Raw genomic sequence first — 25,511 nt, forward strand, 5'->3', positions numbered from 1 at the left:
TGTGGGTCAGTGTGTGTGTGTCAGTGTGCTGTGGGTCAGTGTGATTGTGTGTCAGTGTGTGTGGTCAGTGTGTGTGTGGGTCAGTGTGTGTGTGGTCAGTGTGTGTGGGTCAGTGTGTGTGTGGGTCAGTGTGTGTGTGGGTCAGTGTGTGTGGGTCAGTGTGTGTGGGTCAGTGTGTGTGTGGGTCAGTGTGTGTGGGTCAGTGTGTGTGGGTCAGTGTGTGTGGGTCAGTGTGTGTGTGGGTCAGTGTGTGTGGGTCAGTGTGTGTGGGTCAGTGTGTGTGTGGGTCAGTGTGTGTGGGTCAGTGTGTGTGTGGGTCAGTGTGTGTGGGTCAGGTGTGTGTGTGGGTCAGTGTGTGTGGGTCAGTGTGTGTGGGTCAGTGTGTGTGTGGGTCAGTGTGTGTGGGTCAGTGTGTGTGTGGGTCAGTGTGTGTGGGTCAGTGTGTGTGTGGGTCAGTGTGTGTGTGGGTCAGTGTGTGTGTGGGTCAGTGTGTGTGGGTCAGTGTGTGTGGGTCAGTGTGTGTGTGTGGGTCAGTGTGTGTGTGGGTCAGTGTGTGTGTGGGTCAGTGTGTGTGTGGGTCAGTGTGTGTGTGGGTCAGTGTGTGTGTGGGTCAGTGTGTGTGTGGGTCAGTGTGTGTGTGGGTCAGTGTGTGTGTGGGTCAGTGTGTGTGGGGGTCAGTGTGTGTGTGGGTCAGTGTGTGTGTGGGTCAGTGTGTGTGTGGGTCAGTGTGTGTGGGGGTCAGTGTGTGTGTGGGTCAGTGTGTGTGTGGGTCAGTGTGTGTGTGGGGGGGAGGGGAAGTGGTACAAGGGTGGGAGGCAACTTTGTGACCCTGTGTGGGGGGGGGATGAGATGGGGGGGGTGAGGGAGGGGAGGGGGGGGCATTGTGGTGACCCTGTGTGTGGGGAGGGGGTGGGGGCGGGGCTGTGTTGTGACCCTGTGTGAGGGGAGGGGAGGGGGTGGGGGTGGGGCTGCGTTGTGACCCTGTGTGGGGGGAGGGAGGGGGTGGGGGCAGTGTGGTGACCCTGTGTGTGGGGAGGGGAGGGGGTGGGGGCGGGGCTGCGTTGTGACCCTGTGTAGGGGCGGGAGGGGGAGGGGGTGCGGGCGGGGCTGCGTTGTGACCCTGTGTGTGGGGGGAGGGGTGGGGGTGGGGGTGGGCTGCGTTGTGACCCTGTGTGGGGGGGGAGGGGGTGGGGGCGGGCTGCGTTGTGACCCTGTGTGGGGGGGGGGTGAGGTGAGGGGAGGGGGTGGGGCTGCGTTGTGACCTGTGTGGGCGGAGGGGTGGGGAGGGGGAGGGGGTGGGGCTGCGTAGTGACCCTGTGTGGGGGGAGGGGAGGGGCGGGGGAGGGGTTGGGGCTGCGTTGTGACCCTGTGTGGGGAGGGGAGGGGGAGGGGGTGGGGGTGGGGCTGCGTTGTGACCCTGTGTGGGGGGAGGGGTGGGGGTGGGGGCGGGGCTGCGTTGTGACCCTGTGTGGGGGGAGGGTGGGGGTGGGGGCGGGGCTGCGTTGTGACCCTGTGTGGGGGAGGGTGGGGGTGGGGGCGGGGCTGCGTTGTGACCCTGTGTGGGGGAGGGTGGGGGTGGGGGCGGGGCTGCGTTGTGACCCTGTGTGGGGGAGGGTGGGGGTGGGGGCGGGGCTGCGTTGTGACCCTGTGTGGGGGGAGGGGTGGGGGTGGGGGTGGGGGCGGGGCTGCGTTGTGACCCTGTGTGGGGGGAGGGGTGGGGGTGGGGGCGGGGCTGCGTGTGACCCTGTGTGGGGGAGGGGTGGGGGTGGGGGCGGGGCTGCGTTGTGACCTGTGTGGGGGGAGGGGTGGGGGTGGGGGCGGGGCTGCGTTGTGACCCTGTGTGGGGGGAGGGGTGGGGGTGGGGGCGGGGCTGCGTTGTGACCCTGTGTGGGGGGTGGGGGTGGGGCTGCGTTGTGACCCTGTGTGGGGGGAGGGGTGGGGGAGGGGGTGGGGGTGGGGCTGCGTTGTGACCCTGTGTGTGGGGAGGGGTGGGGGCGGGCTGCGTTGTGACCCTGTGTGGGGGGAGGGGTGGGGGTGGGGGTGGGGCTGCGTTGTGACCCTGTGTGGGGGGAGGGGGGTGGGGGCGGGGCTGCGTTGTGACCCTGTGTGGGGGGAGGGGAGTGGGTGGGGGCGGGGCTGCGTTGTGTTGACGTGCGTGTCCACCTACAGATGGAGCAGCTGGTCATTGCGATGCAACACCCTGAGACCGGCGTCAGGATGGAGCTGCAGAGGTTCCTGGTCACCCCCATCCCCCACATGATGACCGGTGAGTCCCCTGGTCCAGGGGTCATTGGGGGCAGCTCAGCAACCACAGGCGTGGCTAACTGTGACTTTGACACTCAAGGAACTGCAGGTGCAGGTTTTACAAAAAAAGACACAAAGTGCTGGAGCAGGTCAGGCAGCATCAGTGGAGATCATCACCTATCCATGTTGTCCAGAGATGCTGCCTGACCCGCTGAGTTACTCCAGCACTCTGTGAAACGTCACCTATCCATGTTGTCCACAGATGCTGCCTGACCCGCACACACACACTGACCCACACACACACTGACCCACACACACACTGACCCGTGAGTCATGCCCTCAGTCGCCCAAAGCGTCTTTCTGGTCGCCGCTGGATTTTCAGAATGTTGTAACATTTTTGGCGACTGTGGGTTGACGTCAATGATCGTGGCTTGACGCCTCCTGACGTAAGTGGTCGCCAGGTTGTCACCAGGTGGTCGCCAGGTTGTCACCAGGTGACGTGGGTTGTCACCGGTGCTGACTTCGGTGAGTTCCATTGGCGATTCCCTACGTCAACCGGCGACAGGTACCGGCGTCAAAACCGGAGGCAAAGGTGACGTGAATTGTCATCAGTTGTCGCCGACACGATCGTAGTTTGTCGCGGGTGGACGTGGGTTGACTTCAGTTGCCGTAGGTTGCCGCCTGTGTGGTCGTAGTTTGTCGCGGGTGGACGTGGGTTGACTTCAGTTGCCGTAGGTTGCCGCCTGTGTGGTCGTAGGTTGTCGTAGGTGCGATCGTAGGTAGACGTCCTGAGTCGCGACGATTGGGTCGCCGGTTGTCGGTAGCTTGCCGTCGACCAGTTGGTAGGTTGGTTGGTGCAGCTTGTCGTAGACATTGTCCCGGTGGGGGGAGGGGGGTCCAGTCGCCGATTTTTCGGCGACCTGCTACGACTATGAGAGTCGCTGGCAGTCGCCTAAAAATTTGCCTAAGTGGGGACAGGGCCTTTGGCCTTAAGAGCTCCATCTAACTCTCTCTTGAAAACATCCGGTGAATCGGCCGCCACTGCCCTCTGTGGCAGAGAATTCCACAGGTTCACAACTCTCTGGGTGAAGAAGTACTGACGTTTTGCATTGCAGTTGCTGGTTTTGGTAATGTTGGAAGCAGCTACAAACTAATGTCCAATCCTCAGTTCCCTGCAGTCCGCGTGTGGACACCAATGCTGCTGGATTGTTGGAGGGGGTGCCTGTGGGAGTGACCGGGCAATATCAAACTCTTGGCTTTACTCTGCCCTGGACTAGTGACAGGCCCCTGATGATGAAGCATCAGTCCTCCACCCAAGGCCAACTGAGTGAAGACTACTCACAAACTACCCAGCGGGTCAGGCAGCATCTCTGGAGAACACGGGCAGGCAACGTTTCCGGTTGGGACCCACTCTCTGACTCTGAAGGAGGGTCCCGACCCAAAACATGCCGGCTCGAAGGGCCAAATGGCCTCCTCCTGCACCTATTTTCTATGTTTCTATTTTCTATCACCTACCATGTTCTACAGAGATGCTGTCTGCCCAAAGATAGACACAAACAGCTGGAGTAACTCAGCGGGACAGGCAGCATCTCTGAGAGAAGGAATGGGTGACGTTTCGGGTCCAGACATTTCTTCAGACTGATCAAGGGTCTCGACCCGAAACGTCACCCATTCCTTCTCTCCAGAGATGCTGCCTGTCCACTGAGTTACTCCAGCACTCTGTGAAACGTCACCCATTCCTTCTCTCCAGAGATGCTGCCTGTCCCACTGAGTTACTCCAGCTTTGGTGTCTATCGTCGTTTTGAATCAGCATCTGCAGTTCCTTGTGCCTACCATCAAACCACTGGCCTGCTGAGACAGGAAGGTCACTGAATGCCCACTGCCTGGGTTGGTTTTAAGGTTCTGATTTGCGCTCACATCTCCTCGTGTTGTGTGTGGTCTCGGGACCAGTGCTTTGATCCAAATCATTGATGGTGATTGAGGACGGTAATGACTCCGACGTTGATCTCAGTGGGACTGAGCCACTAATGACGAGACCCCACATACAGTTGCCAGCTCTAATGATGCCCCTTGCCTCTCTGTACAGAATCACTCTGTCACTCACTGACGCCAATCATACATCTTCACATCTTCATTACATCCTGCTGCAAAACACCTGCATTCTTCACTTCAGTTCAGTCTAGTTTATTGTCACGTGTACCGCGGTACGGTGAAAAGCTTGTGTTGTGTGCTAACCAGTCAGCGGAAAGACTGTATATGATTACAGTCGAGCCGTCCACAGTGTACAGATACTGGATAAAGGGAATAACGTTTAGTGCAAGGGAAAGCCAGCAAAGTCCGATCAAGGATAGTCCGAGGTATACACAAAATGCTGGAGTAACTCAGCGGGTCAGGCAGCATCTGTGGAGAATATGGATAGGTGACGTTTCACAGAGTGCTGGAGTAACTCAGCAGGTCAGGCAGCATCTGTGGAGAACATGGATAGGTGACGTTTCACAGAGTGCTGGAGTAACTCAGCAGGTCAGGCAGCATCTGTGGAGAACATGGATAGGTGACGTTTCACAGAGTGCTGGAGTAACTCAGCGGGTCAGGCAGCATCTCAGGAGAGAAGGAATGGGGGGCGTTCTGGGTCGAGACCCGTCTTCAGACTGATGTCAGGAGAGGGGGTGGGACAAAGATAGGATGTAGTTGGAGACAGGAAGACAGTGGGAGAACTGGGAAGGGGGAGGGGGGGAGGGGGGGGGGGAAGAGGGACAGAGGAACTATCTAAAGTTGGAGAAGTCAAGTCAAGCTGCCCAAGCGAAATATGAGGTGCTGTTCCTCCAAGGGTCACCACTGAGGTAGATGGTAGTTCAGGACTGCTCTCTGGTTGTGATGGGATGGTCCAGTTGCCTGATAAGGTTCGTTGCCAGTTTAGTTTCTGGTCACGTGTGCTGAGGTACAATGAAAAGCGTTTGTTTCTTGCAGCTCCGCATGAGGCCATTCGGCCCATCGTGTCTGAGAGCTGGCCATTTGTGCACACTTCGTACCTTCGCCCATCACCCTGTGAGATAACACATCAATATAGGACAGATTGCTAATGGCAAGTTGCAGAGTTGGGAGTGTATAATTGACATATGTACTCACAATGTACTTCTTACTGGCTGCAGCTTTACAGGTCCATTAACACACTCACACACGGCTAATGTATAATAAACAATAAAACAATAAATTAATTGTTGTGGCACGGTGGTGCAGCGGTAGAGTTGCTGCCTTACAGCGCCAGAGACCTGGGTTCCAGCCCGACTGTGCTGTCTGTACGGAAGTTGTACATTTGCCCTGTGACCATGTGGGCTTTCTCCAGGTGCTCTGGTTTCCTCCCACACTCTAAAGATGTGCAGGTTTGTAGGTTAATTGGCTTCTGTACATTGCAAGTTGTCCCAAGTGTGTAAGATAGTGTTGGTGTGCGGGGTGATCGCTGGTCAGCACGGACTCAGAGGGCCGAAGGGCCTCATTCCACACTGCATCTCTAAAGGATAAATAACTAATACCAGGTACCCATAATCGGGCAAAATTGAAGTCGGCAGTGTAACCAAAGACAGACTATAGAAGATCACAGTTGCTGAGGTTAGTGTTGTGCTGTGTTCAACAGCCTGGGGCAATAACACACAGATAAATATATCATAACACACAGGTGATATATTCACCTGTGCAGGAGAGCTGGCAGACTTGCTGTTATGCTGATAATCCCCCTGACAATCTTGCATGTTTCAATGAGGTTCATCTTCCAAAGTGGAGAGCATGGGTCAAGTCAGGTTAATCTCTGCTGGTGGGGCAGATGCAAGGTCCCTGAGGTTCACTTGCTGAGCCATCCGTGTATTGTCTCATCTGTGCAGGTGTGTTGGTGAGCTACCCGTGCATTGTCTCACCTGTGCAGGTGTGTTGGTGAGCCATCCGTTACCTGTGCAGGTGTGTTAGTGAGCTATCCGTGCATTGTGTCACCTGTGCAGGTGTGTTGGTGAGCTATCTGCATTGTCTCACCTGTGCAGGTGTATTGGTGAGCTATCTGTGCATTGTCTCACCTGTGCAGGTGTGTTGGTGAGCTATCCGTGCATTGTCTCACCTGTGCAGGTGTATTGGTGAGCTATCTGCATTGTCTCACCTGTGCAGGTGTATTGGTGAGCTATCTGCATTGTCTCACCTGTGCAGGTGTGTTGGTGAGCTATCCGTGCATTGTGTCACCTGTGCAGGTGTGTTGGTGAGCTATCTGCATTGTCTCACCTGTGCAGGTGTATTGGTGAGCTATCCGTGCATTGTCTCACCTGTGCAGGTGTATTGGTGAGCTATCTGCATTGTCTCACCTGTGCAGGTGTATTGGTGAGCTATCTGCATTGTCTCACCTGTGCAGGTGTGTTGGTGAGCTATCCGTGCATTGTGTCACCTGTGCAGGTGTGTTGGTGAGCTACCCGTACACCCTACCGCAGATGCGATCTCCCCATTGCTCCCCCCCTCCCTGGAGATGCCAGCGTTGTGTTTACTTTCCCAGTTGCTGTGGCATCGTGATGTCGTGTTGGCCGTGAGCCCAGGTGCCTCATCACCGCTCATCGCAGTCCCTCACCAATTAAAGATTCCACTTCCCTGTTTGTGGCTGATTGTGTTTCCGCACGTGAGGCTCCACTTGCCGTGACCTTGCCCTCTCACCCCCCCGTCTCTATCCCCCCCTGACCCTCCCCTGACCTTGCCCCTTCACCCCCTGTCTCTATCCCCCCCTGACCCTCCCCTGACCTTGCCCTCTCAATCCCCGTCTCTATCCCCCCTGACCCTCTCCTGACCTTGCCCCTTCACCCCCCTGTCTCTATCCCCCCCTGACCCTCTCCTGACCTTGCCCCTTCACCCCCCTGTCTCTATCCCCCCCTGACCCTCTCCTGACCTTGCCCCTTCACCCCCGTCTCTATCCCCCCCTGACCCTCCCCTGACCTTGCCCCTCTCACCCCATCTCTATCCCCCCCTGACCCTCCCTGACCTTGCCCCTTCACCCCCCATCTCTATCCCCCCCTGACCCTCTCCTGACCTTGCCCTCTCACCCCCTGTCTCTATCCCCTCCTGACCCTCCCTGACCTTGCCCCTCTCACCCCCATCTCTATCCCCCCTGACCCTCCCTGACCTTGCCCCTTCACCCCCCGTCTCTATCCCCCCCTGACCTCCCTGACGTTGCCCCTTCACCCCCCGTCTCTATCCCCCCCTGACCCTCCCTGACCTTGCCCCTTCACCCCCGTCTCTATCCCCCCCTGACTCTCCCTGACCTTACCCCTTCACCCCCGTCTCTATCCCCCCCCTGACCCTCTCCTGACCTTGCCTCTTCACCCCCCATCTCTATCCCCCCCTGACCCTCCCTGACCTTGCCCCTCTCACCCCCTGTCTCCATCCCCCCCTGACCCTCCTGTGAGTTTGCCCCTTCGCCCCCCTGTCTCTATCCCCCCTGACCCTCCCTGACCGTGCCCTCTCTGGGAAAATCAGGTTGGAAATGGACCCCAGGAAAGAGAGTTTGTAGAGTGCCTTCGAGATGGATTCTGAGAACAGCTTGTACTGGAGCCTACCAGGGAGAAGGCAATTCTGGATTTAGTGTTGTGTAATGATCCTGATCTGATAAGGGGACTAGAGGTAAAAGAGCCATTAGGAGGCAGTGATCACAACATGATAAGTTTTACTCTGCAAATGGAAAGGCAGAAGGGAAAATCGGAAGTGTCGGTATTACAGTATAGCAAAGGGGATTACAGAGGCATGAGGCAGGAGCTGGCCAAAATTGATTGGAAGGAGGCCCTAGCAGGGAAGACGGTAGAACAGCAATGGCAGGTATTCCTGGGAATAATGCAGAGGTTGCAGGATCAATTTATTCCAAAGAGGCGGAAAGACTCTAAGGGGAGTAAGAGACACCTGTGGCTGACGAGGGAAGTCAGGGACAGCATAAAAATTAAGGAGAGGAAGTATAACATAGCAAAGAAGAGTGGGAAGACAGAGGATTGGGACTCTTTTAAAGAGCAACAAAAGTTAACTAAAAAGGCAATACGAGGAGAAAAGATGAGGTACGAGGGTAAACTAGCCAATAATATAAAGGAGGATAGCAAAAGTTTTTTTAGGTACGTGAAGAGGAAAAAAATAGTCAAGGCAAATGTGGGTCCCTTGAAGACAGAAGCAGGGGAATTTATTATGGGGAACAAAGAAATGGCAGACGAGTTAAACCGTTACTTTGGATCTGTCTTCACTGAGGAAGATACACACAATCTCCCAAATGTTCTAGGGGCTGGAGAACCTAGGGTGATGGAGGAACTGAAGGAAATCCACATTAGGCAGGAAATGGTTTTGGGTAGACTGATGGGACTGAAGGCTGATAAATCCCCAGGGCCTGATGGTCTGCATCCCAGAGTACTTAAGGAGGTGGCTCTAGAAATAGTGGAAGCATTGGAGATCATTTTTCAATGTTCTATAGATTCAGGATCAGTTCCTGTGGATTGGAGAATAGCAAATGTTATCCCACTTTTTAAGAAAGGAGGGAGAGAGAAAACGGGTAATTATAGACCAGTTAGTCTGACATCAGTGGTGGGGAAAATGCTGGAGTCAATTATAAAAGACGAAATTGCTGAGCATTTGGATAGCAGTAACGGGATCGTTCCGAGTCAGCATGGATTTACGAAGGGGAAATCATGCTTGACAAATCTACTGGAATTTTTTGAGGATGTAACTAGGAAAATTGACAAGGGAGAGTCAGTGGATGTGGTGTACCTCGACTTTCAGAAAGCCTTCGACAAGGTCCCACATAGGAGATTAGTGGGCAAAATTAGGGCACATGGTATTGGGGGTAGGGTACTGACATGGATAGAAAATTGGTTAACAGACAGAAAGGAAAGAGTGGGGATAAATGGGTCCCTTTCGGAATGGCAGGCAGTGACCAGTGGGGTACCGCAAGGTTCGGTGCTGGGACCCCAGCTATTTACGATATACATTAATGACTTAGACAAAGGGATTAAAAGTACCATTAGCAAATTTGCAGATGATACTAAGTTGGGGGGTAGTGTGAATTGTGAGGAAGATGCAATAAGGCTGCAGGGTGACTTGGACAGGTTGTGTGAGTGGGCGGATACATGGCAGATGCAGTTTAATGTAGATAAGTGTGAGGTTATTCACTTTGGAAGTAAGAATAGAAAGGCAGATTATTATCTGAATGGTGTCAAGTTAGGAGGAGGGGGAGTTCAACGAGATCTGGGTGTCCTAGTGCATCAGTCAATGAAAGGAAGCATGCAGGTACAGCAGGCAGTGAAGAAAGCCAATGGAATGTTGGCCTTCGTAACAAGAGGAGTTGAGTATAGGAGCAAAGAGGTCCTTCTACAGTTGTACCGGGCCCTGGTGAGACCGCACCTGGAGTACTGTGTGCAGTTTTGGTCTCCAAATTTGAGGAAGGATATTCTTGCTATGGAGGGCGTGCAGCGTAGGTTCACTAGATTAATTCCCGGAATGGCGGGACTGTCGTATGTTGAAAGGCTGGAGCGATTGGGCTTGTATACACTGGAATTTAGAAGGATGAGGGGGGATCTTATTGAAACATATAAGATAATTAGGGGATTGGACACATTAGAGGCAGATAACATGTTCCCAATGTTGGGGGAGTCCAGAACAAGGGGCCACAGTTTGAGAATAAGGGGTAGGCCATTTAGAACGGAGATGAGGAAGAACTTTTTCAGTCAGAGGGTGGTGAAGGTGTGGAATTCTCTGCCTCAGAAGGCAGTGGAGGCCAGTTCGTTGGATGCTTTCAAGAGAGAGCTGGATAGAGCTCTTAAGGATAGCGGAGTGAGGGGGTATGGGGAGAAGGCAGGAACGGGGTACTGATTGATAGTGATCAGCCATGATCGCATTGAATGGCGGTGCTGGCTCGAAGGGCTGAATGGCCTACTCCTGCACCTATTGTCTATTGTCTATTGTCTATTGTCTATTGTCTCTCACCCCCCTACCTCTATCCCCCCTGACCTGTGAGTTTGCCCCTTCACCCCCCCGTCTCTATCCCCCCCTCCCCCCTATAGCCTCCATGCCCCCTCCCCTGTGCCCACACCTGGCTCTGTGCCGATACTGGCTGCAGCAGGTGGTGCAGATGGGAGCCGTGTGTACAGTGCTGGGTTGCTGTGCTCTAATACTCCCCTGGTGTTACTAAGGAACCTCCGTGTTGTGGAAAGTGTTGCTGTGGACAGGAGCACCCGTGAGGGACAGAGAGTTTCCAACCCACAACAACAACGCTGTTTCCTGCTGAATGTTCACAAATAAAGGGCTTTTTAATAGCAGTAAGTTTATTTTTATTACTGCAGGCTAAAAATACTAAAAAAGGCAATATGATTATTGATGTGCTTTGGGTATATTTACGATCAGTTTCGCAGACATTGTAAAGAGTGTGTGCCTTGGTAATTCTGACATGTTACTTGCAATAAATGAGTTAAATGTTTCAAAGGCAACTGCATTGAATTGTAACTGACCGGGTATATATATATCCACAATGTGCAGGAAACCAAACTGCATGTGCTGGTTTAAATCAAAGGTAGACACAAAATGCTGGAGTAACTCAACGGGTCAGGCAGCATCTCTGGAGAGAAGGAATGGGTAACTGTTCGGGTTGAGACAGTCTGAAGAAGGATCTCGACCCAAAACGTCACCCATTCCTTCTCTCCAGAGATGCTGCCTGACCCGTTGAGTTACTCCAGCACTCTGTGAAACGTCACCTATCCATGTTCTCCACAGAACAGGCCATTCTAGACTGGGTATTGAGTAATGAGGAAGGGTTAGTTAGCAGTCTTGTTGTGCGAGGCCCCTTGGGCAAGAGTGATCATAATATGGTGGAGTTCTTCATTAGGATGGAGAGTGACAAAGTCAATACAGAAACAAGTGTTCTGAACTTAAAGAAAGGTAACTTTGAGGGTATGAGGCGTGAATTGTCCAAGATAGACTGGCGATTGATGCTGAAAGGGTTGACGGTGGACATGCAATGGAAGGCATTTAAAGGTCGCATGGATGAACTACAACAAGTGTTCATCCCAGTTTGGCAAAAGAACAAACCAGGAAAGGTAGTGCATCCGTGGCTAACAAGGGAAATCAAGGATAGTATTAAAACAAAAGGTGAAGCATACAGATTAGCCAGAAAAAGTAGCATACCAGAGGACTGGGAGAAATTCAGAGTCCAGCAGAGGAGGACAAAGGGCTTAATTAGGAAAGGGAAAATAGATTATGAGGGAAAACGGGCAAGGAACATAAAAACTGACTGCAAAAGCTTTTATAGATATGTCAAGAGAAAAAGATTAGTTAAGACAAATGTAGGTCCCTTGCAGTCGGAAACAGGTGAATTGATCATAGGGAACAAGGAGATGGCAGACCAATTGAACAAATACTTTGGTTCTGTCTTCACTAAGGAAGACATAAACCGTCTGCCGGAAATAGCGGGGGACCGGGGGTCTAATGAGATGGAGGAACTGAGGGAAATCCAGGTTAGTCGGGAAGTGGTGTTAGGTCAATTAAATGAATTAAAGGCAGATAAATCCCCAGGGCCAGATAGGCTGCATCCCAGAGTGCTTAAGGAAGTAGCCTCAGAAATAGTGGATGCATTAGTGATAATTTTTCAAAACTCTCTAGATTCTGGAGTAGTTCCTGAGGACTGGAGGGTAGCTAATGTAATCCCACTTTTTAAAAAGGGAGGGAGAGAGAAAATGGGGAATTATAGACCAGTTAGCCTAACATCGGTAGTGGGGAAAATGCTAGAGTCAGTTATTAAAGATGTGATAGCATTACATTTGGAAAGTGGTGAAATCATCGGACAAAGTCAGCATGGATTTACAAAAGGCAAATCATGTCTGACGAATCTTATAGAATTTTTCGAGGATGTAACTAGTAGAGTGGATAAGGGAGAACCAGTCGATGTGTTATATCTGGACTTTCAGAAGGCCTTCGACAAGGTCCCACATAGGAGATTGGGGTACAAACTTAAAGCACACGGTATTGAGGGTTCAGTGTTGAGGTGGATAGAAAATTGGTTGGCGGACAGGAAGCAAAGAGTAGGAATAAACGGGTCCTTTTCGGAATGGCAGGCAGTGACTAGTGGGGTACCGCAAGGCTCAGTGCTGGGACCCCAGTTATTTACAGTGTATATTAATGATTTGGACGAGGGAATTGAATGCAACATCTCTAAGTTTGCGGATGACACGAAGCTGGGTGGCAGTGTTAGCTGCGAGGAGGATGCTAGGAGGCTGCAGAGTGACTTGGATAGATTAGGCGAGTGGGCAAATGCATGGCAGATGCAATATAATGTGGATAAATGTGAGGTTATCCACTTTGGCGGCAAGAACAGGAAAGCAGAGTATTACCTGAATGGTGACCGATTGGGAGAAGGGGAGATGCAACGTGACCTGGGTGTCATGGTGCACCAGTCATTGAAAGCAAGCATGCAGGTGCAGCAGGCAGTGAAGAAAGCGAATGGTATGTTGGCATTCATAGCAAGAGGATTTGAGTTTAGGAGCATGGAGGTTCTGCTGCAGTTGTACAGGGCCTTGGTGAGACCTCACCTGGAGTATTGTGTGCAGTTTTGGGCTCCTAATCTGAGGAAAGACGTTCTTGCCTTAGAGGGAGTACAGAGAAGGTTCACCAGATTGATCCCTGGGATGGCGGGACTCATATGAGGAAAGACTGGATAGACTGGGCTTGTACTCGCTGGAATTTAGAAGACTGAGAGGGGATCTTATAGAAACATATAAAATTCTTAAGGGGTTGGAGAGGCTAGATGCGGGAAGATTGTTCCCGATGTTGGGGGAGTCCAGAACCAGGGGTCACAGCTTAAGGATAAGGGGGAAGTCTTTTAGGACCGAGATGAGAAAACATTTCTTCACACAGAGAGTGGTGAGTCTGTGGAATTCTCTGCCACAGAAGGTAGTTGAGGCCAGTTCATTGGCTATATTTAAGAGGGAGTTAGATGTGGCCCTTTTTGCTAAAGGGATCAGGGGGTATGGAGAGAAGGCAGGTACAGGTTACTGAGCTGGATGATCAGCCATGATCATATTGAATGGCGGTGCAGGCTCGAAGGGCCGAATGGCCTACTCCTGCACCTATTTTCTATGTTTCTATGCTGCCTGACCCGCTGAGTTACTCCAGCACTCTGTGAAACGTCACCTATCCATGTTCTCCACAGATGCTGCCTGACCCGCTGAGTTACTCCAGCACTCTGTGAAACGTCACCTATCCATGTTCTCCACAGATGCTGCCTGACCTGCTGAGTTACTCCAGCACTCTGTGAAACGTCACCTATCCATGTTCTCCACAGATGCTGCCTGACCCGCTGAGTTACTCTAGCATTTTGTGTCCATCTTGGATATATATCCAATCTTATTATAAGTAAAGGTTTGAATAAAATCAATTAAAAAACAATCATCTTTAATAATTTGTTCGTTCTGAAACATTTTATTTTACTGTTTCCTCCAGGGAGTGATATATTCGAGTGGCTTCTTCAAAACCTGTCCATATCGGAGGCAGGTAATTAATCTTTAATCGAGTTTTTAATCAAGTTTCATTCATTACTGTTGGGAAACCCGGACTGGGTACAGTTCATACAGTTACTGACACGGTCTTCATCATCGCCAACATAGAGCCTGTATGGGGATAAATACTACAGGGCTCAAAATGACTATTTAAGAAGGTCGTTTTGTACAGAATACTCCTGCACTGTGTGTCAGATGATGCTTACAACCCAACTTTGCTGCTGCCCCCTTGTCCGTGACTTGTTTAAAATCCATCTTTAAACTCCTCTCCCCTCCACCCCACACCACAATCAGTCTGATGAAGCAGCATGACCTCAAACGTCACAATAGACAATAGACAATAGGTGCAGGAGTAGGCCATTCAGCCCTTCGAGCCAGCACCGCCATTCAATGCGATCATGGCTGATCACTCTCAATCAGTACCCCGTTCCTGCCTTCTCCCCATACCCCCTCACTCCGCTATCCTTAAGAGCTCTATCCAGCTCTCTCTTGAAAGCATCCAACGAACTGGCCTCCACTGCCTTCTGAGGCAGAGAATTCCACACCTTCACCACCCTCTGACTGAAAAAGTTCTTCCTCATCTCCGTTCTAAATGGCCTACCCCTTATTCTTAAACTGTGGCCCCTTGTTCTGGACTCCCCCAACATTGGGAACATGTTATCTGCCTCTAATGTGTCCAATCCCCTAATTATCTTATATGTTTCAATAAGATCCCCCCTCATCCTTCTAAATTCCAGTGTATACAAGCCCAATCGCTCCAGCCTTTCAACATACGACAGTCCCGCCATTCCGGGAATTAACCTAGTGAACCTACGCTGCACGCCCTCCATAGCAAGAATATCCTTCCTCAAATTTGGAGACCAAAACTGCACACAGTACTCCAGGTGCGGTCTCACCAGGGCCCGGTACAACTGTAGAAGGACCTCTTTGCTCCTATACTCAACTCCTCTTGTTACGAAGGCCAACATTCCATTGGCTTTCTTCACTGCCTGCTGTACCTGCATGCTTCCTTTCATTGACTGATGCACTAGGGCACCCAGATCTCGTTGAACTCCCCCTCCTCCTAACTTGACACCATTCAGATAATAATCTGCCTTTCTATTCTTACTTCCAAAGTGAATAACCTCACACTTATCTACATTAAACTGCATCTGCCATGTATCCGCCCACTCACACAACCTGTCCAAGTCACCCTGCAGCCTTATTGCATCTTCCTCACAATTCACACTACCCCCCAACTTAGTATCATCTGCAAATTTGCTAATGGTACTTTTAATCCCTTCGTCTAAGTCACCTACCCATGTTCTCCACAGATGCTGCCTGACCCGCTGAGTTACTCCAGCACTCTGTGAAACGTCACCTATCCATGTTCTCCACAGATGCTGCCTGACCCGCTGAGTTACTCCAGCACCCTGTGTCTTTTTTCTGTAAACCAACATCTGCAGTTCCATGTGTCTACAACACAATAGGTCGTGGATGAGCTATTGTCAGACGAGCAAGTGACCCTTGGTGTGACCTACTCTTCCTCTGTATCTGGGACATTGACTGACCACTGCACTGTCCCCTGTATCTGGGACATTGACTGACCACTGCACTGTCCCCTGTATCTGGGACATTGACTGACCACTGCACTGTCCCCTGTATCTGGGACATTGACTGACCACTGCACTGTCCCCTGTATCTGGGACATTGACTGACCACTGCACTGTCCCCTGTATCTGGGACATTGACTGACCACTGCACTGTCCCCTGTATCTGGGACATTGACTGACCACTGCACTGTCCCCTGTATCTGGGACATTGACTGACCACTGCACTGTCCCCTGTATCTGGGACATTGCTGTATCAGTGCTGACTTATTTCTGCTCTTGATTGTAAAGTGGGGATAATGGGATTTCTAGCCGACTACCATTTACAGTTCTGAGCAGTAAAGATGAACTGTGGAACAGATGCTCTGGGAGTGAATGTTGGTGGTTTATCGAATTTACTTTGATTGGATTGAGGATAAGGCAGGGAATCAACTCAAATCCACCATGAGGCACATTGCTCATTCGTGGGAGATTCATTCAGGTCGTGATGTCTGACCACATGTACGGCCAAATGTTGGTGACGGGAATGCTTTCAATGTCCACTACAACAGAAAACACCGTGGCTTAGAAAACTGCAGATGCTGGTTAAAATCAAACAATGCTGGACCTATTGTCTATTGTCTAAAGTTTGCCAAACACTTTTCCAAGTTGTGTACACACGGCACCAAACATACTCCTTTACATCAAACAATTAGTGGAACATGATTTGATGTTAAATTAATTCTGACTTGAATCCACTTTCTCAGCCATGGTAGACACACAATGCTGGAGTAACTCAGCGGGTCAGGCAGCATCTCGGGAGAGAAGGAATGGGTGACGTTTCGGGTCGAGACCCTTCTTCGGGGCGGGACCTGCCCCCTCCCCTGACATCAGTCTGAAGAAGAGACTCGACCCGAAACATCACCCATTCTTTCTCTCCTGAGATGCTGCCCGACCCGCTGAGTTGCTCCAGCATTGTGTCCTGGGCCTACTCCACTGTCAGAGTGAGGCCCGGCGCAAATTGGAGGAACAGCACCTCATATTTCACTTGGGCAGCTGACATCCCAGCGGTATGAACATTGACTTCTCCAACTTCAAGTAACCTTTGCTTTCCCTCCCTCTCTCTCCATCCCTCCCCTTCCCAGTTCTCCCACCAGTCTGACTGTCCCCGATTACAATTTATCTCTGTTTACTTTGTTGTTACATATAAAATTATAAAAGGACAGGACGAGCTCGATGCAGGAAAAATGTTCCCAATGTTGGGGGAGTCCAGAACCAGGGGCCACACAGTCTAAGAATAAAGGGGAGGCCATTTATCATATCATATCATATATCATATACATACAGCCGGAAACAGGCCTTTTTGGCCCTCCAAGTCCGTGCCGCCCAGTGATCCCGCCCAGTGATCCCCGCACATTAACATTATCCTACACCCACTAGGGACAATTTTTACATTTACCCAGCCAATTAACCTACATACCTGTACGTCTTTGGAGTGTGGGAGGAAACCGAAGATCTCGGAGTAAACCCACGCAGGTCACGGGGAGAACGTACAAACTCCTTACAGTGAGGTGAGGTGAGAAGGAACTTTTTCACCCAGAGAGTTGTGAATTTGTGGAATTCTCTGCCACAGAGGGCAGTGGAGGCCAATTCACTGGATGGGTTTAAAAGAGAGTTAGATAGAGCTCTAGGGGCTAGTGGAATCAAGGGGTATGGGGAGAAGGCAGGCACGGGTTACTGATTGTGGATGATCAGCCATGATCACAATGAATGGCGGTGCGTACAGGCTCGAAGGGCCAAATGGCCTCCTCCTGCACCTATTTTCTCCCACCTTACACTTCCTTATCTCCTCGACTCTCAGTCTGAAGAAGGGTCTCGACCTGAAACGTCACCCATTCCTTTTCTCCAGAGATGTTGCCTGACCAGCTGGGTTACTCCAGCACTCTGTGTCTATCTTGAGCTGAGAATACCGTAGCAAGTGTTTCTATCACCGATATAACTTCCTCAGTGATGTGAAGGAAAAGGTGAGTCGTTGCAACATACCTGCTGGTAAAGCCGGCTGAAGTGAAGCTTGGTCGTATTGTGGAGCAACTCTCATCCCCTGAGCTGCAGTAATGAGCACAGAGCACTGGTTTAATTAATGACCCGCATATTCTGCCAGCAATTAATCACCTCCTGGTGCTGCTCAGCTGGGCTTGGCAGTTAATAACAGGAACCCACTGCTGTGGTAGAGTTGGGCTTCGCAGTTCCAGTCATAAGGTCATCAGTGATAGGAGCACAATTAGGCCATTCGGCCCATCGAGTCTACCCGCCATTCAATCATGGATGATCTATCTCTCCCTCCTAACCCCATTCTCCTGCCTTCTCCCCATAACCCCTGACACCCAGTTATCTAACTTCCTTCCACTGTGTGCCTGTTGTACATGAGTGTGGTTTGGTGATGTTGGGGTAGTATTACATGCTGGACTGGACCGCACACTAACAGAAGCCGTTCACTTTGTACATCTGACAATAATAATCCAACACTATTTCTATCTATTGTTTTCTTGACGTAGGAAACCATCGAACCAGTGGTGGTGCTGAGAGCACCACCGCCCCACACATCCTTTTCTGCATTCATTGTTCTTTATCTTCGTCTATATCTCTCCCTTCTCTTTTCCCTAACTAGTCTGAAGACAGGTCTGGACTACATCACCCATTCCTTCTCTCCACAGATGCTGCCTGACCCGCTGAGTTACTCCAGCATTTTGTGAATAAAGTCCGATCAAAGATAGTCCGAGGTAGACACAAAATGCTGGAGTAACTCAGCGGGTCAGGCAGCATCTCTGGAGAGAAGGAACCTATCCATGTTCTCCACAGATGCTGCCTGACCCACTGAGTTACTCCAGCACTCTGTGAAACGTCACCTATCCATGTTCTCCACAGATGCTGCCTGACCCACTGAGTTACTCCAGCATATTGTGATACCTTGACTCAGGTCAAGGAGAGTGCGTGATTGGATTAAACCCCATTAAATACATCACATCCAGAGGGTGCTTTGAAATGTCTCAATGTACTAGAACAGAGAAAGTATCTACATTTAACTTCCTTGCCCCAGAGAATGGAGGTAACTGAACTAGAATGGAGACTTGTTTTGATATCCTGGTCGATTGGGAATTCGTGGCTTCATTAACAGATGTTGATGTCAGCAGTTGGTCTCTCTTTACCTGTCGGTGCCGTTCACTGGCGGCTGCAGGTAACCTGGTCGTGGCCTGGCCCATAGTGTTCACATAGTGACCATCGGCACGGCTAACGCACAGGACCATTGGCAGCGACCCACGGCAAACCCTCACACAATGGCACTGCCCCTCCTCCAGCATGCCCCCTCCCCCCCTTACCCGCTCCCCTCCTCCCCCTCCCACCTCCCTCCCCCCGCTCCCCCCACCCCCGCTCCCCCCCTCCCTTACCCGCTCCCCTCCTCCCCCCTCCCACCTCCCTCCCCCCCGCTCCCCCCACCCTCCCCCCCACACTTACCCCCTTCCGTTCCTCCCCCCTCACCCCCCGCTCCACCCACCCTCCCCCTGTTCCCCCCCACCCTCTCCCCCCACCCTTACCCGTTCCTCTCCTCCCCCCTCCCATCTCCTTCCCCCCCCCCCCACTCCCCCACACCCTCCCCCCCACCCTCCTCCCCCCACCCTCCTTGAACACCCTCCGGAGATGTTGCCTGACCCGCTGAGTTCCTCCTGCACTCTGTGTTCTGTTCAAGATTCCAATATCCAGTGTCTTGTATCTTGTGAACAATAGCTGCTTTTATTGGCGTGCATCCATCCAAGTCACGAAGTGCACGAGCCCAATCACACCACACACGTCCAACAGGTGGTGCAAAGAGAAACGTGCCAGAGGGCAGTGTGTTACACGTTGCAGCGTTACAATTACAGACAAAGCGTCCAGCTCCGCATTGAGGTAGGTTGGAAGATCGGGACTGTACCCCAGCTTGTGGGAGCAGCGTTCAGCTGTCTAACGGTGTGGAGGAGGTTGTACCTGGACCAGGCTTTGGCATTGATCTGGAATCTCTCCCCTTACATTTTGCCATCTCTCTCACTTAGAATAAACAATGGATCTCGCAAGATTTTAAATGTTATTTCATTAAAAACTTGCCAAAATGTGAAAGCAAACTTGTCAATGGTGCTTACGGTCTGAGATTCAGAATTGTATTGTACCTTAGTTTTAGTTTAGTTTAGAGATTCAGCGCAGAAACAGGCCCTTCGGCCCACCGGGTCTGTGCTGACCAGCGATCCCCGCACACTAACACTATCCTACACACACTAGGGACAATTGTTTTCTTACATTTACCAAGCCAATTAACCTGACAATCCTGCACGTCTCTGGAAACCGGAGCACCCGGAGAAAACCCATGCAGGTCATGGGGAGAACGTACAAACTCCGTACAGACAGCACCCGTAGTCAGGATGGAACCTGGGTCTCCGGCGCTGCATTCGCTGTAAGGCGGCAACTCTACCGCTGTGCCACCGTGCCGCTAACTTATGGTTGTATTGTAGTGAGCATCGTCTAGGCTCCCTGGGTAAGTCAACATCAACGTGTAATTAATTGAAGAGTTGTCTTTTCAGAGTCCTTGCATCTGGGCGACTTGATAATAAAGTACGGCTACATTTACCCACTGAAGGATCCGAAGAATCTAGTTTTGCGGTCTGATGATTCTCCTTACCGATTTCAGGTAAGACCTGGGGGCTGGCAACGTGACCAAGATAGACACAAAAACACTGGGGTAACTGGGCACGGTAGAGTTGCTGCCTTACAGCCAATGCAGCGCCAGAGACCCCGGTTCCATCCCGACTACGGGTGCTGTCTGTACGGAGTTTGCACGTTCTGCCCGTGACCTGCGTGGGTTTTCTCCGAGATCTTCAGTTTCCTTCCACACTCCAAAGACGTGCAGGTTTGTAGGTTAATTGGCTTGGTGTAAATGTAAAAATTGTCCCCAGTGTGTGTAGGATAGTGTTAGTGTGCGGGGATCGCTGGTCGGCGCGGACCCGGTGGGCCGAAGGCCTGTTTCCGCGCTGTATCTCTAAACTAAACTCAGCGGCTCAGGCAGCATCTCTGGAGAGAAGGAATGGGTGACGTTTCAGGTCGAGACCCTTCCTCAAACCGTTTATTATTCTGCCATATCTGTATCTGTAGCCTGGTGCATGTGCTAATATGCAGGAGAAATCTGCGGCTCTTGGGTAGAAATGACTCTGTTGTGCAGTAATCATTCTCCAGTTGAAAATGAGCGTTTAATATGATTTAAAAAATGACATCACCTGGACAGGTATATGGATAGGAAAGGTTAAGTGTGTAAAATCATGAGAGGAATAGATCGGGTAGATGCACAGAGTCTCTTGCCCAGAGTAGGGGAATCGAGGACCAGAGGACATAGGTTCAAGGTGAAGGGGAAAAGATTAAATAGAATCTGAGGGGTAACTTTTCCACACAGAGGGTGGTGGGTGTATGGAACGAGCTGCCAGAGGAGGTAGTTGAGGCTGGGACTATCCCATTGTTTAAGAAGCAGTTAGACAGGTACATGGATAGGACAGGTTTGGATAGGACAGGTTTGGAGGATATGGACCAAGCGCGGGCAAGTGGGACTAGTGTGGCTGGTGTAGGCAAGTTGGGCCGAAGGGCCTGTTTCCACACTGTATCACTCTGTGACTCTATGAAGGGCCTGTTTCCACACTGTATCATTCTGCATCTCTGAGCGGTGTGGGCCAAGTGCGGGCAGGTGGGATCTGTGAGTCCTGTGAGGAGCAGTGGTGGGCATGGAGTGGAGGAGGGTGAAAGGTGATGCTCGTGATGGGTGACTGCTCCACAATGCAGTAACCCCACCCTGCAACTCTCTCGCACTTTACTGCACCACACCGTCCCAACGACGAACGAGACGGTCAAATAGTTCATGTCCACAAGTGATAGGAGCAGAATTAGGCCATTCGGCCCATCAAGCCTACTACGCCATTCAATCATGGCTGATCTATCTCTCCCTCCTAACCCCATTCTCCTGCCTTCTCCCCATAACCCCTGACAACTGCACTAATCAACAATCTATCTCTGCCTTAAAAATATCCACTGACTTGTGGCCTCCACAGCCGTCTGTGGCAACGAATCCCACAGATTTACCACCCTCTGACTAAAGAAATTCCTCCTCCTCTCCTTCCTAAAGGAACGTCCTTTAATTCTGAGGCTGTGCCCTCTAGTCCTAGACTCTCCCACTAGTGGAAACATCCTCTCCACATCCACTCTGTCCAGGCCTGTCAGTGTTATTATTTCCACAAGGCTTTGCTTGAAGCTCCACCTTGTCCAACAGGCAAAGATTAGCCCATATAAAGGCCACCACATTACACCCCGGTCACTGGAGCAGATGTCCTGTGGAACATCGATGGGTTCAACGTGTCTGGGGAATCTAAACCCATCTGCTCTTGGGTGGGGAGGGGGGCGAGGGTGGGGGGGAGCGAGGGTGGGGGGGGCGAGGGTGGGGGAGGGGAGCGAGGGGGGGGGGCGAGGGGGGGGGGGGCGAGGGTGGGGGGGGGGCGAGGGGGGGGGGGGGCGAGGGTGGGGAGGGGAGCGAGACAAACCCAGCGTTTTTTTACGTTTGCATCAAAACTGTGACCTTGACAATTGAAGACAGTTCTGCTGGAAGATTCCCTGTATCTGGTGTGACTGTAATGTGAGGCAATGAGACACTGTTGATAATGTTATCTGTTTATGGGCGCGTTAATCGCTAAGATAATGCTGTAAAATGTAAGTGTTTGAAATGGGATTTATTTCTATCTGGCGAGGGTGGGGGGGGCAAGGGCGGGGGGGGGGGGGCGAGGGCGGGGGGGGCGAGGGTGGGGGGGGCGAGGGTGGGGGGGGGCGAGGGTGGGGGGGGGGCGAGGGCGGGGGGGGGGGGCGAGGGCGGGGGGGGGCGAGGGCGGGGGGGGGCGAGGGCGGGGGGGGGGCGAGGGCGGGGGGGGCGAGGGCGGGGGGGGCGAGGGCGGGGGGGCGAGGGTGGGGGGATTGGACAGGCATGTTCCAGGTCGGGACCCTTGGTCTAGACTTGTGTAGAGGGGGAGGGAGGGACGGGGCAACAGCTGGTAGGTGGGTTTAGGTAAGGGAGGGGGGGGAGGGGGGGGGGTTGACAGGCAGATGAGTCGCTTTTAGTTTAGTTTAGAGATGCAGCGCGGAAAACAGGCCCTTCGGCCCACCGAGTCCGTGCTGACCAGCGATCCCTGCATACAAACACTATCTACACACACTAGGGACAATTTACAAGCCAATTAACCTACAGACCTGCACGTCTTTGGAGTGTGGGAGGAAACCGGAGATTCTATACATAAACATTAAAGGACTGGACAAGCTAGATCCAGGAAAACTGTTGCCAATGTTGGGGGGGGTCCAGGACCAGGGGCCACAGTCTTAGAACTAAAGGGGAGGCCGTTTAAAACTGAGATAAGAAAAAAACGTTATCACCCAGAGAGTTGTGAATGTGTGGGATTCTCTGCCACAGAGGGCAGTGGAGGCCAATTCACTGGATGAATTTAAAAGAGAGTTAGATAGAGCTCTAGGGGCTAGTGGAATCAAGGGATATGGGGAGAAGGCAGGCACGGGTTACTGATTGTGGATGATCAGCCATGATCACAATGAATGGTGGTGCTGGCTCGAAGGGCCAATGGCCTCCTCCTGCACCTATTTTCTATGTTTCTATATGCAATCAGGTCAAACTCAAGTCCAATATGTGGAGCAAATGGGAAGATACAGACTGTAGTCTCAGCATTGTAGTGCCACCAGTTCCACAGACAAAGTCCAATGTCTACAATGGGGTGTAGGGGCAATACTGACAGTAGAGCAGACATGAAGGAGAGCGAGCCAAAGCACTGATGATGGTGTGACCAGCACACGGAGAGTCTCCCCGCTCCGTCACGCAACATGCTATCCACATATGGGGGTCAGATCGGCAGCCCCAGCAGGTCTGGCACTGTTGTAGTCTGGTGACCTGCTTTATTGATCATTTGTTTGTTGCGTTATTGATTATGGGTAATGATTTGCTTGTTAATGGGCCTGAGAAGCTGCAGTGTGTGAGAATGTCATTGTTCCAATACCAACACGTGGGACAATTAAACGTCCAGCCCATTGTTATTTTATCCAAACTGTGTTTGGGGAAAGCGTTGCCGTGGGCGATGGTGACGAGGTGCTGGGGCTGTGGATAGACCCTGTCTTGGGGGGGGGAGGCGTGAGATGGTAAAACACTCGCCGCCAACGTGATTTAAAGGGCGATTGTAACGGCGATATTATAAATAACGTCCCCTCCCTCGTTCACACAGACACCTTACTTCTGGAGCTCCCGCAAATGGCCGGCAACGGAACTGGATTATGGTGAGGTCAGCTGCTAACCCCAGCCTACGCCAGGTCTGTGGGATTCTCTGCCACAGAGGGCAGTGGAGGCCGGTTCACTGGATGGGTCTAAGAGAGAGTTAGATGGAGCTCTAGGGGCTATTGGAATCAAGGGATATGGGGAGAAGGCAGGCACGGGGTACTGATTGTGGATGATCAGCCGTGATAACAATGAATGGCGGTGATGGCTCGAAGGCCGAATGGCCTCCTCCTGCACCTATTCCCTATGTTTCTATGTTTCTAAAGGATTGCTAGCAGTTTCTTGGGCAAACTGGAAAAGGGTGCAGAGAAGATTTACGAGGATGTTGCCAGGACTGGAGGGGGCCTGAGCTACAGGGAGAGGTTGGGGCAGGTTGGGACTCTATTCCCTGGAGTGCAGGAGGCTGAGGGGTGTCTTACAGAGGTGCACGAAATCATGAGGGGAATATATCGGTTAAAGGCACAGAGCCTTTTACACAGGTAGTGATCAACTCCAGACGTAGGTTTAAGGTGAGGGGGGGAAAGATTTAATATGAGTCTGAGGGGTGCCTTTATCACTCAGAGTGGGGTGTATGTGTGGAGGAGGTGTTGGTTGAGGCAGGGACTATAAACTTTACTTTATGTGGCTTGTGTGTCTTGTTGCTTTGTACTTAGTATGGCTGTAAGGTAACTCACATTTCACCACCTTAATTGGTACACGACAATAAATTGATCTTCAATCTTGACCATGAAACGACATTTTAAAAGACAGCTTGACAGGTAGATGGAAGGGGGAAGGTACAGAGGAACATGGAGCAAACACAGCAGGTGGGTCGAGTGTAGATGCGGCATGTTGGTGGCTAGGTTGAGTTGGACTGAAGGGCCTGTTTCCACGCTGTGTGACTAAATCTCTGGTCCAAAGAGAGTTGGCTTGGAGCCAATGGATGCCATTGCCTGGAGCCAATGGATGCCATTGCCTGGAGCCAATGGATGCCATTGCCTGGAGCCAATGGATGCATTGCCTGGAGCCATGCGTTACCTATCTCAATATTCTCTAGCCTAAGAATAGCTCGTCCATCACATTTTAGTTAAGGGCTGTTTTAATCAAAGCGTTTTAATGTTGCATACATTTATGAAACATGTTTACTTATTGAAAGTGGGGCTTCACCTGCGTGGAATATTTGCACCCTGGACAATACAGCCCACCCCCTCCATGACACACTGGCCAACCTGAGGAGCACCTGGGTGGGGGGTGGTCTTGGAGGGGAGGACACTCCTCAAACTGCAGAGCATCCTGGACAATACAGCCCACCCCCTCCATGACACACTGGCCAACCTGAGGATCACCTTCAGCAACAGACTTGGTCCACCAAGATGCAGCACAGAACGAACGCCACAGGAGATCCTTCTGCCCTGTGGCTATCAAACTGTACAACCCCTCCCCCTTCTGTCGTGGGGTCGACTGAGACTGAGACTGAGACTGACCCCCCCCTTAATCTTTGGCACATCCCCCAACCCTTTCCACTGGTCACTTTAACTCCGTGTTTCGTGTGCCCTGTGTTACGACTGTTGGCTGATCAACTTCCCTCCTGGGGACAAACAACGTTCTAGCGCATCCTGTCATAAAGCCACACAGTGTGGAAACAGGGCCCTTCAGCCCAACCTGCCCCAATCAGGTTGCCCCACCTGCTGCTAGCCTGGAGAACTGCAGATGCTGGGACCTTGGGCAAAACACAAAGTGCCGGAGGAACTCAGCAGGTCAGCAGAAATGTTGTCTGACCATTCCCCCAGATGCTGCCTGACCCAC

At 51.8% G+C, this 25,511-nt stretch overlaps 1 protein-coding gene across 1 annotated transcript in view; it reads left to right on the forward strand.

Moving 5' to 3' along the window:
* Positions 1-2,169: 2,169 nt before the first annotated feature.
* The window catches only part of rgs11 (regulator of G protein signaling 11), a 47,203-nt gene continuing 23,861 nt past the window's right edge, over positions 2,170-25,511 (forward strand). The window contains exons 1-4 of the mRNA XM_078418362.1: positions 2,170-2,266; positions 13,723-13,773; positions 19,954-20,060; positions 23,677-23,733. Of these exons, the coding sequence (XP_078274488.1) occupies positions 2,170-2,266; positions 13,723-13,773; positions 19,954-20,060; positions 23,677-23,733 (312 nt within the window). The remainder of the gene's footprint in view (positions 2,267-13,722; positions 13,774-19,953; positions 20,061-23,676; positions 23,734-25,511) is intronic.

The sequence above is a fragment of the Rhinoraja longicauda genome, chromosome 21 (assembly GCF_053455715.1).
Source record: "Rhinoraja longicauda isolate Sanriku21f chromosome 21, sRhiLon1.1, whole genome shotgun sequence".
NCBI classification, from domain to species: domain Eukaryota; kingdom Metazoa; phylum Chordata; class Chondrichthyes; order Rajiformes; family Arhynchobatidae; genus Rhinoraja; species Rhinoraja longicauda.